Source organism: Coloeus monedula, assembly GCF_965178545.1.
Source record: "Coloeus monedula genome assembly, chromosome: 5".
NCBI lineage: Eukaryota > Metazoa > Chordata > Aves > Passeriformes > Corvidae > Coloeus > Coloeus monedula.
In genome coordinates, this window is record NC_138785.1 from 27,071,816 (window position 1) to 27,088,112 (window position 16,297).

At 47.2% G+C, this 16,297-nt stretch overlaps 1 protein-coding gene across 1 annotated transcript in view; it reads left to right on the top strand.

Annotated features, from left to right (window-relative positions):
• Positions 1 to 8,385: 8,385 nt before the first annotated feature.
• DCHS2 (dachsous cadherin-related 2) overlaps positions 8,386 to 16,297 on the top strand; it is a gene marked incomplete at both ends in the record, with an annotated part of 103,897 nt that continues 95,985 nt past the window's right edge. Inside the window, one exon of the mRNA XM_082281631.1 lies at positions 8,386 to 10,206. Coding sequence (XP_082137757.1) covers positions 8,386 to 10,206 — 1,821 coding nt within the window. The remainder of the gene's footprint in view (positions 10,207 to 16,297) is intronic.

A 16,297-nucleotide genomic window follows, 5' to 3' on the forward strand; every position in this document is an offset into this window, starting at 1 on the left:
CCTGTTGCACATCCTATTCTAGACCTCATTACTTCACAATTCCTTTTAAGTGTCTTATCTTTCTTCTTGGTGAAGTCTGAAAAGCATAGCATTAATTCTTTTCCTTGGTCACCTAAAAAAAGGCTAGTAACTCTTGTTAGGAAAAAAATGTATTTGAAAATAGATGCATTCTTCTAATCCCCAAAGTGCTGGCACCCAGTTTTAGAGTATGACTGAGGCTGGTGACACTGGGAGAGGCCACCCCAGCTGTGCTGTACCCAAGGCACCTACTCTGATGAACATGTTTAGGAAACCCGCTTCATTTTCCTGATGGCATTTTTTAGTGCAGTTCAGAGAAGGGGATGCATTTTGTGTTATTTTGAAAGAAGCAGTCATAAATGCTTTGATGCAGGAATTCAGAAACCATGTGGTCAAGTCAGGCATGAACACATGCCAAGTGTAATTGAAATAGTAAGCTAGGCCTACAGACAGTTCTTGCCTAAAATTAGCTGTAGGAATTTAGTATTCCTATGATATCTTCTTGTTCCTGTAGTCATATTCTAGTGCATGAACGTACATGGGTTTAGAAGTCTTGCATTCCTTTTACAGATGTCTAGCAGTTTTTATTTTTCCCCTAAATACATTACAGAAGTTTATTTTATGCCTTACTTAAAGGATTAAGAAGCTTCTCCATTCTATCCTTGTTGGCTGAGTTCACTCTGAAACACACTGATTTCTGTATTTACTGCAGTATGATACATGCAAGCATTGCAAACCATAGCCAGGGTTATGCTAAAGGTAACATAGTCAAAGATGTGACTATTCATAAATATACTGGGAGTGATGAAAAAAAACATTTAGAAAGGTATTTTTGTTGACTATTTTGTGCTGGGGAACAGTTTGCTGTGGGTAACAGTGTGATGTCCATGTTTGAAACTTTAAAACCACTGCTGTGATGCTGTGATCTCAAGCATCTCATAGCTGACGTTCCAGCCACCAGAGGAGAAGATACATAGCTAAAATTGGTAAAAGCCTGTGATATTTTATTCTTGAACATACACACACACAAAAAAAAAAAAGGTCAGCAGGGAAATACAACAGGCTGGGAAAAGCAAGCAAGGAAGAACAAGCCCAAAGCCACTGCCTTGGGATGCAGGAAGTGTAGATTGCATTGCTGATGCCCTCTGTGACTGCGCACATGCAGCGAGTGCTGCACAGGGAGCTCCCCACCCCAATGCACTCACTGTGTGTGAGCACTGTCTTTGCACACTGCAAAGACTGTTTGGCACTAGAAACTGTGATGGTGAGATAGCTGGGGCTTTTCTGGCAAATAACCCTGCCTTGGGTCTGTTATTTCAGGCTGGGGCCCCTGAAGGTGGTGCTATGACACCTCCAGCTGAAGAGTAGGGTCAATTTTACCTCAGGGCTCTCTGTCCATTGCAGGGTGAATGTGTCCTATGGAGACATAACTTAGTATCTGTCTGCAGTCCTCTGTGGAATGGTGATTATGAGCCTTCTCAGCCCTATAAAGGTTCTGTAGTGATAAACTCTATATAAAAAAAGATGAGATCTTGGATAATTCAGTGACAGCACCATAAAAGTAGGATTTCCCCCTGCTGACATGAAGAGGCTGGAGGAAGCTGTCAGAACTGCTTTTAGATGCAGCTTATATGACCTAAATTAAAATAGGCAATCAACTTCTGCCTCCAGCACTCAGTTTGGCTTACTTTCAATCAAATAAGATCCATTAATTAGGATTTGTACAAATGTGTTTTCACATCTAGTAAAAATGGGTGCCTGTCGAGAAGGTACTAGGTGCTCCACTACCACGGACCAAAATGACATGAGCAGAATTACCCAGCAACAGTTTACTGACAGCTGCCAATAAAAACAAACCTGCTACAGGAGGGAACACAAACATCTGCTCCCCTATGGCTGCTGGGGGGTCTTCACCCCATGCAGACACAGCTCCAGCTGTCACCTCCCCAAAGAAATACGTAGTACTGCATAATACTGTGTACCCTGAAAATCAGCAGGTCAGGGCACTTACACTGGGAGAAGGAGGATTGCTTTGTTCTTGTGTATTTATAGCTTTGCTTAATAGACTGTTTAAGAAAACACATGAACCTTTTAGGACTGTAATTGTAGTAGTGTCAGTTGTAGCACAGCAGCCAAAACTCAGGCATCAAAACTCTTTATGAAATTATCATCTGGAAAAGGAATACAAAGGCTCAAAAATTGCTGGTGAATTCATTGCTTTTAGTGTTTGTGCACGTGAGAGAGAGAAAATAGCCGGGGCATTAATTCACATGTGGATTATGGTATATTTCACTTTTACAAGCAAAGCTCTTTTCTGATTTACAGCTATTTAAAATAATTACTTAGCTCAATGCAGCAAGGGAATCAGCTGGCAGAGTGGCTTAGCATATTAAGATACAGCTTTATGTGTAGACCCTCCCTCCTTTGAGTGCCACAAGCTTGAGTCCTCAGCAGGGACTTCAGCTGATGAAGTGATAGCAGCAGGCTTCCAGTCTCAAGCACACTGTGTGGGCTGCTCTTCTGCGATCAGGGCAGCTGCCCTGGGAAGCTGGATTTTCATAGATGTGAAAGCCAGAAAGGAACAGCCTAATCGTTTAGCCTGACTTCATTTTACTTGGTAATTCCTGCCTAAAGCCCTGTCATTTGTGGCTGAAATAGAACATGTCTGTTAGCTGTCTAACCTTGATTTAAAGACTGCAAGTGACAGAAAATGCATCCTATCCCATGGCATGCCATTGCAATCATTCTTGCTATTTGCATCTTGTTTGCAGCTTGAATTCTGTTAACAGACTTTTAATGTTCAACTACTGTATTTTGGCTCACTGGCACCACTAGTGCTGTGCACAGTGCTGGCCAATGTTAACATCAGCTAATTGACGTCACTGAAGGGAAATCTGGGAAGAGCTCATTCAGAGCAATCCTCTGCTTGGAGACTTCTGTGTTTTAAGATATGGTTGTAATGGTTTTGTTTTGCTTGCTCGCAGCCAGTTCTTTCTTTTCAGAGCTTCAAAGCTTAGAAAGAGATTAATTGGTAAGCATAGTAAGTGCTAGGATATCGTATCCTATAGATACAGAATAACTTGTATAATACTGCACTCACATCCCTGATTTAAGAGACTACATCCAGATGAAGATTATCTGGATTTGGAGCTCCTGCAAATGTGTTTGGTCATTGCATACTTTCAGTATCATCTGCAGTTCAGACAAACACATCAGATAACAGGATTTGGTCCCATTTTGTTTTCTCGCACCTGTGTCTTTTTTTCCTTCGCTCTTCTACACACATAGAATTTGACTACTGGATCTGATTGCAGGTTGTGATCTATTATTGTGTGAGAAATGTTGATAATGTAGATAATCTCATACATTTTATGTGAAAATTCAACATAGTAGTCAAGGGAGATATTATATCCAAGGAGTATTAAATCCAGCCTGGGATGTATTTTATCAAGCTTTCTGGAACTCCCCTTCAGATTTTAGAGAGACCACTAAGGTCTGGATTCAACAGTGGCAAGCAGATGGCAAAAGCCAGCTTTATGTGGAATGCAACCCATGTAGTGGGAAGCTCTTGTGTGTTTATTCCTGGCCTGTAAGGGTGAACCCTTTGCCATCCTAAAGAGATTGCTTCAAATCTGCATCAGCTTGTTGGAATAACAGACAGCTAAAGGAAGAAGCCTTTCTTCTATTTTAAAGATAACTTCATATCATGTTAATTACAGATGAGGCAGTGAATAGCAATCAAATATGGGGTCTTTTACTTTTGGATAAAATCTAATTGCTAGATAATTTAAATCTGTGACCAAGTTTATAAACTAGATATAGATATAAAATTGGTTAGGATGTCAAAATCTGAATGAACACCTACCTAGCAGAATCTAATTTAATTATGTTAATATTTATTTTAATATTTGATTTGATATTTTCTATAAACTTTGTTCAAATAAAGGATCAGTTATATATATTGTGCATAACAAGGAATATCTTCATCCTGCAGGGGATAGTGGGATAAATTTAACATGTGTAGGACACAGCCAATTTTTTCAGGCAAATCTAAATATATTTGAACAATCATCTTGACAAGTGATGTGACACTTGGATTTGCAGCTGGAAAGGTGTGTAGGAACAGAATGGGATCAACAGCAAAGAGATTAATGAAGATCCATAAAATTCGAGAAGAAACACAAAATTGGGACAGATTATTAAGTCTGGCTGACAGCATATGAGATAAGTGGACTAGAAATAAAGTTAATGTGAACATATTGATCTGGGTAATCCTACTTAGACGGTTATACCAGAGTGACAAATTCTAAAGTAATTGCCCACAGAAGGTGCCAGCAACATCCTCTACAGGCGTTGTGGTGTATCTGGAACAAAACTGAAAAACCCCACTACTACTATCTGTACCACAAAGAGTATGAAAGTCTTTCCTACCTTTGAAGACAGACTCAGTACATTATTTCCAGTCAGGTTCTGGCAACTACATGATTTTTCATCAGAGAAGGCAAACCATCTATTATTTCACAGTAAAATGAGTTCTGCAAATTAGTTTGTGATTAAGAGTTAAATGATGGCTACCAGAAAAAAAAATTACTCTTAATTACATTTTGCTGCATTTATAAGGAGAGCAGTCCCTACATAGCTTTTTGTTGTAGTAACTGTGACCAGCCTCCATGTGGTCACCAGCAAATCTTTTGTGCAGCTGACACTCCCTCAAGGAGGTGTTGCTGAAATCAATATACGTGTGCCTGGGGAACTATAAATAATGAAACACCTGATGTTCTGCAAAGTTAACGCTTTCTCCATATATCACGTATTACAGGCTGAGTATCCACAGTGACCCCAGCCAGCGAGGCTGGAGACAGATGTCCTTTCTTAGATCCAGCTGCAGTACTTGAAGATATTAGTGCTTCCTCACACCACAATTTTGCCAGAAAGCTGATTTATATGGTTGTTCTGTAACCCAGCATAGGAAAAAGAATCACTGGGGTTAATGGAAATCATTGTTTCAGCATTGCTTAAACTAATGTCTGTCTTTAAACTAAACCCACAGAGGATCAGGGAACACCACCTGGTAAGCAGAAATGGAAGCATGGTGCCCACTGGCTGAAAGGCAGTAACAAGCAGCTGAGACCATGCTGTCTTCAAACAGCAGGAAATAACTTCATGGAAAATTTTCAGGTTTTATTTTATTTGCTTCAGCCCTGTCTGGAGCAGTTCAACCGCGCTCTGCCCTCAGCTGGCTGCTACCGCCCATCTAATGAGCGCTGGAATGGATCCTGCAGCGCTCCCGCCCTGCGTCAGCCCCGAGTCAGGTGGTTTGGCTTACACTGCTGCTGCTGCTGCTGCTGCTGCTGAAGATGGTTTGCAGTGAGCCAGCGAGCTGCAGAAAAGGAAGTGGTCATACTGCTTTACCACCTCAGCCATGTCTTCAGCATGGGAGGGTCATACCTTCAGCTGCCACAGCTGTTGCGTGGGCGAGGCAATGTTTGTAGGTAGAATTAACTTTGTTATTGAGAGACCTTCATGGTTGTAACGCTATTTCTGGTTCAGCGGTCTTTACGCTCTAGTGTCATGCTCAGCTTTAGTTTGCTATAGTTTAATTCTCCTTGAAGAGAAGAGAGTTTCCAGTTAATCCAAGGAGGCTTAAGCTATAGTAAATTGTGATTTGCAAATATGAGCCGATTAAATTTGAGCAGCTGATAGAGCTAGCACCTTCCAGTTTCCTTCCTTGCTCCTTTCCTGGAGGTTGCATCCCTGCCACAGGACAGCTGAATTTGGCATGCGGAGCTGCTCTGGAAGCACCAGAGTTCACTGCCTTGCATAGTGGACTAGAGGGATGCTCATATAGGGTTGCCTGAAGAAACAGGGTTTGAAACTTCAGTGGTTTGAAAGTGGATTCCTATACTGTTCACCTGCCTACAAAGTCAGAGGTGGCTACCTCCAGGAAAGGAACGGGAGAACAGCAGGAGAAGTAACTTTCTGCTATCTAACTGAGCAGGCTGGCTCAACTGGAATGCCCAGGCATTTTGTGTACTCTAACCAACATCCCTCATCTTCAAATAATATGCTTATGCTCCTGTCCACTTTGTACACTGGAAGACTTGGTAGATCTGAGGAGCTGGCAAGTGCGTTCACTATGAGAGTGACCTGTTGAGGATGTAGCAGGTGGCTAGTGCACTTTGACACCTTGCTTCCTTTGGGATTATGTCAGTGTGGCAGCTTCCCTCCATGTCTTACAAATGTCACTTCTTTTTTTTGTGTAGGTCAGCATGTCACTGAGAAGATGGGGAACAGCAGGGGTAGCTAAATATATCCAGGGGATGGCAAACATCTCCTCAAGACTTAGAAACTTCTGTTTGTGATTTGTGGAAGAAAAGAATGAGGTAATGAACATGGCAAAAGAGAGGAAGAGAAAATGTTTAAGAAATGAATGGAGGAAAGAATAGACTCAGAGAAGGCAGAAACACAGAGAAGGTGGAGGAATACTTGCGAGGTAAGGCTCATGCTCACAGTAGGCAAAATATCTATAGTGTCCCAAAGAAGTATTTCTGGAAATATGCTGTAGCTGGGCAGTGCTTCATATGAGTTTACTTCATATAAAACTGTTAAAGAGTGCCCTGGTTTCACAAAATACATGAATACTGCCAGAACCACAGATAACTACATCAATCTTATTTTTCCCCTGCTATCTTCATGCATGCTGTATCTGAATACAGAATTTTGCTCTTTAGGCACTGCCTGACCATGTCAACAGCAGGTTTTGTTTAGTTTTTCAGTGAATGTGCCTGATTGAACATGATTCACATGTTTTCTTAGTGACAGCATGGGCTGCATGGGACATGGCTGCTTTTCCAAACTTGCTGTGATTCAATGGAATTCAGGCATTTTCATATTGAACATCTGTGACTTGGGGAGGATCCATGTGTTTTCTCAATGAATATGAACGAAGCTGGCAAGGACCTCAGCATTTCCTTCTTGGTTCTATGCTTGTAATTATCACAGTGTATAAATATACAGAGACTTTCTCAGAATGTGCCTAAGAAGATCTGACAAGATCCAGCTTTTGCTCAGCCCTGTTTCTCTGTGTAAGAAGGCAAGTCAGATACAGTCAATGCGATCTCATCTCTTCCCCCTCCTATCCATGTAACTACACACATGCAGTAAGACTTCTAGACTTACTTTAGAACCTAGTTCTCCCTCTTAACCTGGATATGTGGTATTGTGTAGGTCCCAAAAATGTTGGGAAAAAAAAATCCTCTTCCACTTCTCCTGGCTGTTGCAGTGAATTTGCTCTGTCCACAGAATGCTCTGGCAGTATACTTGGGCAGTTCTTCCATGACTTGGAAAAGAGGCAAATAGTGAAACAGCTGCCCTCTCAAGTGCCCCTTCATAGGAGAGGACTGAGCTACAGTAACTCCTCCTGCTACTTACTGTCTTTGCCCTGCTTTTACTTGGCTGTTCTACGATGTATTTACTTTTCTCTGAACAGCTGCTCGACTCTTGTCAGAAAGGTGATGTTTGTAAAGTATCAGTGGAAACAGTAAGAGACTGGTAACCACTGAAGTATTGTACTTAGCTTTCATGGATAGAAGGATGGTTGGTACTTAGCATTTTTATGATGCTGTATATTCTCAGTGTCACTGAAGAAGCACTAATTCATTCTTAGACCATTCTGACATAGATATGGGAGTTAGGAATAGTGGTAAAGGAAAGAAGTTCTGGTCTTGCTGAAGCTGATCAAAGCATCTACTTAAAGGTTACTTCTGGTAAATGCTTTCCTGCCATGCTGAGTTGCTATTTACTGACCTAGTGCTATGATAACAAGCCAGCCTTTTAATGGAAAATGAGGACCAGAATACTAAGGCGAGACAAATCCTTGTTGAATTGTGCAAACTCGTTTATCCTCGCAGATTTCTATTTCATTTAAATTCTCCTCTTTCACAAGCCATGCCTCTGCATCGAGAGGCAGCCCGTGTGCTAGTCACACTTTGCCCCATCAGCAGGAAGCCAGCTGATTCCCCGAGGAATCAATTTCGGCGAAGACCTCTCTCCGGAGTCTGAGCGGCACTGGAGCAGCGCCGCGCCACCCCGACCCAGCGCAACACGTCTGTGCGCGGGGGACGCCGCGGGGCGCCGGGTGGGTGGGCGGGCGGTGGCCCCCAGAGCTGCGGGGGGGCGGCGGGGCGGGGGCTGCGCGGGGCGGTGGCGGCGGGAGCCGCTCTCCCGCCCCCTCGCACACGCTCGTCCTTCCCATCACCGGCGGCGGCGTTCGGGAGTTGCTCCCGCGGCGGCGAGGCGGAGGCACCTGCCTGGCGGTGGCGAGTAGCAGAGCGCAGGCTGCCCGCGATGCCGGCTTAGCGACCAAGCATGGCGCGGCGGCTGCGAGCCGGCAGGTGCCGGGGCGGGCAGGGCGGCGCTCCCCCGACGGGATGGGCGCTGGCGCTGCTGGTGCCGCTGTGGCTGTGCGCGGCGGGCGGCGGCGCGGCGCCGGTGTATAACCTCAGCCTGGCAGTGGACGAGGGGCTGCCGGCCGAGACGCTGGTGGGCGATATCCGCGCGGGGCTGCCGGCGGGCGCGGACCCGCCGGGTGGCTTCCTGCTGTCCGAGGGGAGCGGCGAGTCGGCGGTGCTGGCGGACTTCCACGTCCAGCCGGAGACGGGCATCATCCGCACGGCGCGGCGGCTGGACAGGGAGCGGCGGGCGCGCTACAGCTTCGCGGCGGCCACGCTGCTCGGCGAGGTGGTGCAGGTGGAGATCGCTGTCACCGACGTGAACGACCACCCGCCACGCTTCCCGAAGGACAGTCTGCAGCTCAACATCTCCGAGCTCAGCCCGCCCGGCACCGCTTTCCGCCTGCCGGCTGCCCGCGACCCCGACGCCGGCCGCTTCGGCACGCAGGGCTACGCGCTGCTGGGGGAGGGCGGCGCGGCGGGGGAGCCGCCGCTCTTCCAGCTGCGCTATGTGCGGCCGGAGCCGCTGGAGCTGGTGCTGCTGCGGCGGCTGGACCGCGAACGGGCGGAGGTCCACCGGCTGGTGGTGGAGGCGTGGGACGGCGGCAGCCCGCGGCGACGCGGCCGCCTGCGGGTGTTGGTGCGGGTGCTGGACGAGAACGACAACGCGCCCGCATTCAGCCGGGGCGAGTACAGGGCGCGGCTGCGGGAGGACGCGCCGCCGGGCACCGCCGTCTGCCGCCTACGGGCGACTGACCCCGACCTGGGTGCCAACGGCGAGGTGCGGTACGCCATCAATCGCCGGCAGAGTGACCCCGACGGCTACTTCGCGGTGGAGGAGCGCAGCGGCGTCCTGCGCCTCCGCCGCCCGCTGGACCGCGAGGCGCGGGCCCTACACCGCCTGGTCGTGGAGGCGCGGGACGGCGGCGCCCAGCCCGAAGTCTCCAGCGTCCTCGTCTCCGTGGTCGTGCTGGACGTGAACGACAACCGGCCCTCCATCCGTCTGCTCTACCTCACCGAGACCGGCAGTCCGCGGGTCTCCGAAGGGGCTCGGCCCGGCGACTACGTGGCCCGAGTCTCCGTCTCGGACGCCGACGAGGACGGCGACACGGAGGGAGCCGAGGGCGGCGGGGGCATCGCGCTGGCCCTGCTGGGCGGAGACGGCGCCTTCGCGTTGCGGGCGGCCGGGGCCGGCGTTTTCTTCCTCTGCGTGGCGGGGCCACTGGACCGCGAGAGCCGCGACCTCTACGAGCTGCGGCTGGTGGCCACGGACGGCGGCACGCCGCCGCTCTCCGCCGAGGAGCCGCTGCTGCTGCGCATCGCCGACCTCAACGACGAGGCGCCCGCGTTCCCGCAGCCCCACTACCGCGCCGCCGTCTCGGAGGCCGCCTCCCCCGGCACCGCCGTGCTCCGCCTCACCGCCTCCGACGCCGACGAGCCGGGCTCGCCCAACGCCGAGGTGCGGTACGAGCTGGAGGGCGACGCGGCCGCCCTGGCCCTGCTGCGCATCGACGCGCGGAGCGGCGCCGTCAGCACGCGCGCGCGCCTGGACCGGGAGCGGCAGGCGGCGCTGGAGCTGCGCGTGGTGGCGCGGGACGGCGGGGTGCCCCCGCGCGCCGCCGCGTGCCGCCTCAGCGTGCGCGTGGAGGACGCCAACGACAACGAGCCGCGGTTCGAGCGCGCCGTGTACCGCGCGCGCCTGCCCGAGCACACCGCGCGCGGCCGCCGCCTCCTGCAGGTGAGCCCCGCGCGGCCCGGCACGGCCCGGCACGGCCCGGCACGGCCCGGCACTGCCCGGCACTGCCCGGCACGGCCCGGCACTGCCCATCACGGCCCGGCACTGCCCGGCACTGCCCGGCACGGCCCGGCACGGCCCGGCACGGCCCGGCACTGCCCATCACGGCCCGGCACTGCCCGGCACTGCCCATCACGGCCCGGCACTGCCCATCACGGCCCGGCACGGCCCGGCACTGCCCGGCACTGCCCAGCACGGCCCGGCACTGCCCAGCACGGCCCGGCACGGCCCGGCACTGTCCATCACGGCCCGGCACTGCCCGGCACAGCCCGGCACTGTCCATCACGGCCCGGCACTGCCCATCACGGCCCGGCACTGCCCGGCACGGCCCGGCACTGCCCAGCACGGCCCGGCACTGCCCGGCACGGCCCAGCACTGCCCGGCACTGCCCGGCACGGCCCAGCACTGCCCGGCACTGCCCGGCACGGCCCAGCACTGCCGGGGAGCGCGGCCGGGGGAGCTCCGTTAATCAGCGCAGCCCTCATACCGCCATCCTCACCAGTGCCCTTAGAAATGTCCCCCTTGTCCCGTAACACTTGTAGCGTGGGTAATGAGCGCAGAAGCTCAGGTCCTCAGTGGGAATCAAGTATCAGCTCTGGTTAAATCTCGGAGTTAAACCAGCTGTGATACTTCTGAGGACTTGAGATGGTCCTCAGAGGAGATCCAGTAGGACCCGTCCCCGAGGGCAGCACGACCCAAACTGAACCTGGGGGAAGGGCAGACAGTGTAACCCACAGTGTCCTGGAATTAAAGTGCACTTCAGGGTCTTTGTAATGGTTCCCGAGGTCTCTGCTAACGAAGTGAATCAACTCACCGTGCCTTTGCAGAAACTGCTTAATCCTAATAGAGAAAAATGTTCAACTCATCTATAAAACTCCCTTTATTCTTTGCCGGTGAGGTTGAATGGAGGTTTTGGAGGGCCAGGGGTTGACCGAGAGCCCTTTTGCTTTCAGCTTGGGAAAGCATTGCAGAATGTATACCTTTGAACGGAACAAAGCCTTTTCCATCAGAAGAAAATTCACAGCAGTTGGTCCTGGGTGAACGTAGACATGTTTCTGAGTTTGTGCAGAACTTAGATGAATTTGGGGAAAACCAGCACTTAAAGAGGAGACCTAGGGAGAACCACAATGTGTTTCCTCAGTACATTTGATGAAAAACCAAACTGTCTTTATCTTCAGGTGGCCTACTTAATGAATTAATTTTTTTTTTTTTCAAACCAGGTGTCATTGATGATATTTTGGGTCTGACAGTAGTTTATTGGAACAAAAGGCATTTTCTTCTCTATCATTTTTTCTCTTTTGTCTAAATTCACTCTGAGCTCAAGAAGTACACCATTTGTACAGCTCTAATACAATTTAATCCATAAAAACTCTGTGAAGGTTGAGCTCATGGTGCTTTTCATTTAGTATCCCAAGCCAAAAAGAAAATCCCATCACCGTGCTTTCTTTTTCCTCCAACACCATGGGGGGGGGGGGGGGGGGGAGGGGGAAAGTCGTGCACCGGTGGCCCCAGGAATGCCTAGAAGAAAATTAATAATGCGATTTTAGGAATTCGCCATCTCCTGGGGAGGAGAGAGGGGCGGCCCCGGCCTCTGGCGCTGGGCGCGGGCGTCCGTGGTGCTGAAAGGCAGCGGGGCAGGCGCCGTCGGGGAGCGTTCCGCTGCCTGACTCCACGGCGGGGCTGATGGATAGCAATCGTGTGCTTTTGATTTAAGCGGCCAGACGCCTCCTGAAGGGTTCCTGAGCGTTTTGAAGAAGTTGAAGAAGATAACCTGTGATTGTGGTTTTGCTAATTTCTTTTTTTCTTGTAGGTTTTGATGCATTAATAGCACAGACTTTCTAGGGCTGCAGGTGTCATGCACTGTGATGTCGTGTATGTGTACATCACTCACGCTGCACTGAATTTTGAAAGTGTCCCCATGCTGCCATAATCCTGTTTAGAGAGTAGAAAGAAATAGTTACGTCCTGGTAATGAATGAACCTGGGATAATAAAGCCAAACGTGAATGAGAAGGAGGCATGAGAGACAGACACAGGAGGAACAACAGACGAGCATCCTATGGACTGCCAGGAAAGGAAGCTGGTTCTACTTGCAGGTTAATCCAGGATCATCGTAGTGATGTCCAAGTTTCATACTACATTGTGTAGCAGGCTTAAACTTTAAACATATCCACCTTTTACAATTATCCCCTTATCTTTTCCCCCACAAAAGGAAACCTTCTACTCAAAGACTGTGAGCAGGAAGGGCTATCATGAAGAGAGCAGCTTTGTTTATGTTGCTCTAGGAGTTGCAGTGAGTGATAAAAATGTAGAAAATAGTTCTTGGTTTGGCCAAGCTCTTTTTCAGGGTCTGTGGTATGAATCTTGGCTCCAGGTGAGCTCTTGTACTTCAGAGCTGGCATGAAAAGGGGGTAACCATGCACTCTGTTATTGGTGCTCCTGGAGAACTGGAAACAAACCAAGATACTGAAGGAGGCATCTTCCTCTACTCCACAACCTGGGAGGTGGTGATAAACATTTGTCTTGTATTTTCATCACCATCATGATACCTGGAAGTCTTCTAAACCCTCTAGTCTTTTCCCCCTGTAAGCAGAGGGGCTCTTGCAGTAGGGCATTCCTGAAGTAGTCTTGTTCATCAGTAACCTTTCCTTGGGGGCCAGCTGGTGACAAACCATTGCCTCATACATAGTGTGTCAAGAGCCATCTGCCTTAGTGCTTTGCTGTGCCTCTGCCCAGCCACTAAATAACTAGACAATTTGTTCCCTGCATGTTGATAATGGGGGATTTCTTTCCTTCTGGGAAATCTTTAACTCCTCCTGTGATAATTCAAGTTATCTTCATTTCCCCCCTACTCTCCCCAGATGTAGCCCATAATATGGGCTAGTCTTATGAAACGGATCAACTTGCATGTGAGTCTGTGTGTTAGTGGTTTCTCCTAGTCCATAGGAATTCACCAATTAGAAGAATTAACAGTGCATTAAAAGATACAGTTTTCAGCCACTTCTGGAATTACTGCTTTATTCCAGGCACGTGTTTGGGCTTTTCCTTGTGGACAAAAGGTTCTTCCTTCCAGTGCAGATTGACCAGTAAGGGAGAATCTGCATCCTGAAAAATAAGTGGAATTTGTTTGCATTAGCTAATATAAAAAAGAAATGTGGTAATGTAATGATTGCATCCTCAGGGTAGATAACACAGGTGGAAATCAGAAATCTGAACAGACAAATGGGAGGAAGTTAAATGAAGAAAAGGAAAATCAATGGGAAAGTAGGGGGTTATCAGACATTAGAAAGTAGAGCAAAGGTATGCAGTGAAAGATGTAAGTAGAATTTTGAAGTCATTAACAGCCTTTATCACATTTTTGCCAAGTTTTTGATACTGAACTTCTGGTTTGTTACCAGTTGTTATAGATACATCTTTGTTAAAATTTAAGCATTACTGGTGGCATGCTTAAAAAAAAAGGTACAGGGAGGTAAAAGTGAACACAAACAGAGATAAATTGTAGACCAAGGTAATTTGCAGTAACTAAACGTGAAGCAGCAGAAGCACTCTTGGTGTGATGTGATGTCTGAAGACATTTTAGTAATGCTTTGATTTTTGCAGATGTATCAACATCCTGGTTTCTTCATGTATGGTCACTGGCCTTAAGGATGACATCAGTTACTATGGTGAACTTTCAGCGTAATATGAATCTGTTTTCCTGAAGATCTTCAGCATGGCCTAGGGACGGAAAAAGACAGAGGAATGAGTGAGAACACATTGGGTGCTCTCCTATTTTTCTTACTATACTTTCTCAAGGACCAATGTGATTACAAATGTCCATCAACTGTTGAGTGATGGTGGTGATTATGTCCTGTTTCTGCACTCTTTGGTGTGAGCTTGGCAATTTTAGGTAGATGTAGCATCTGATGATGTACAACTCTTTGATAACTGCACCTCTGGGGCCTAAGGATAAGGGGTGACAAAGTGTCTCTCTTCTGAGCCACTCACTTATCCTAGGAATGAATTAAGAAATAAAGCTTTGTTGTAGACCTGCCTTGATAACAGAGGTTTAATTCTGATTATAAGTTTTATTTTCAGGCTGGTTTTGGTGATTGTAATGCTTCTCAATACTCATTGTTATGGTTCTCTTTAGTATATCTCCAAATTACACTATTGCCAAGATTTCCTGTCTTCTAGCTGAAGTGACAATATTCTTCCTCTCTCTTTCTCTCTGTCTCCGAGCAGGCTAAAACTTTATCTGAACTAGGAGAAATCAGCACATCATGTTGGCATCAGTTTGCACTGTGTTTTTTTACCTAGATGGGGTGGAAACACCACATTCTCTTTCTTATCCTCCATAGACTCCTGCATAAAAGAGTATTTCCCTTACTGGCCTCTGCAAAGATTTGTTGATGGTGACAGCTCTCAGTTCAACTCATATTTTGAACTTAATGAAGGTGTTTATTTTGTGTTCTACAGCACAGTACATTCTGTGTATGTGTGGGGCTATATGTAGGTTAAACTTGCTTCCCCGACGGGGTGTGCTGTAGCTTGTAGGGTATAAATGTGTGATGTAAATGTCATTCTCTTATACTGCACATGCATTCTTATGAGAAGTCTAACCAGTTATGTACCTGTAATTGCATCTTGAAGAGAACATTGTCATGACTTAGTCATGTCAGTAGCTTTTTAGTAAATTTTTTTTCTCTTATGGCTTATTAGAAAATTCATGTTTATTTGCTTTAGAGTCATCTCTGAAAGAGCAGAGGAAGAGAAAGAACATATGTTATCTGGCAAATGATAGAGACCCATATGCATTCCAGTGTTATGACAACTTGCACTTTTGTGGTCCATTAAGGAGGCTATTTCAACTTACTGGGTAGAGCTCCTCTGTTCCTTTTATTTAAAAATAACAGACTTTCTGATGCTGAGATTGTGGGAGGTTTGTAAATGCAATGACAGCAAAGAAAGATTTTGTTTAAAGTTCTTAAAGCTAATCTAGGTATGCCAGGAATTATGGAATAATAAATCTATGAGATTTTAGAAAATACTATTTAAAGGTATAATATATGTAAGAAGGATGCATAGGATTTGAGGATTTTTAAGTGCTTAGTATATTTGAGAGTTGTTGTTTGTGCTTGCTTGAAAAACACATTTCCAAGAACTGTTTGCAGAATGAGAGAGTTCTAAAAAAGACATTATAACATGCATCTTCTCTAATTTTTCTCTGCCTTCTGCAAAATTAAGAAGAAAACTAAGAAAAAGGGTAGAGGATACATCCCTGCTTTGAGGGATGGAGACTTAGAGACTGTAATCTGTCATTGAGACACTAAGCAGGTAGCAGCAGCATTGGCTGCAGACCACCTTTTCTTTCCCTGAATGTTGAAACAAGGAGCTGAAAGGACAGTCCTTTCCCTCATGGTTTTGGCTCTGGATCATTTAAGCCACACTGCAGTTACTGAAAGCAGAAATGAAACCTGCAAACAAGGTTCATGTAAATTCTGAAGAGTTATAAAATCCAACTCATCCCTGTTAGAGGTAAACCAGAAAGAAGCTGAAGACATCACACCATGCATTCCTCTGTTTGCTTCTTGTGCTTTCCAGGTCTAATTTTCACTGCATTCAATTTAAAGTCAGCTGCAGAAAATACACATTTTGTTTGTTGACTTGAAATGCTACTGTGTTTTGAAACTAGTAGAGTTGACAATAGAGAGACCAAACCCCAGACTAAACCACAGTATCAGCAAAGAAATTTGTCATCTAATCTGTAACTATAATGCAAAACTATTTATTTCTTCATCCAATTTCTATTCTTATACTGAGTCTGAAAGCAGTTAGCATGTCATCATTTATCTGTTAGATGTGTGATTTTGTAGCAATTATTTCTTTCTAAATTCACAGTAAGTATCCCTTTGCACTCCAGGAGCTGTTCAGTAGATTCTCAGTATAATAGCATTGTGGGTATAAAATCACTTTTCATAGCTATGCACAACTTTTTGTGATCTATTAATATGTAGCTTTAGAAGTGTGGGTTGTCTGGGGTCAAAGATAAATAAA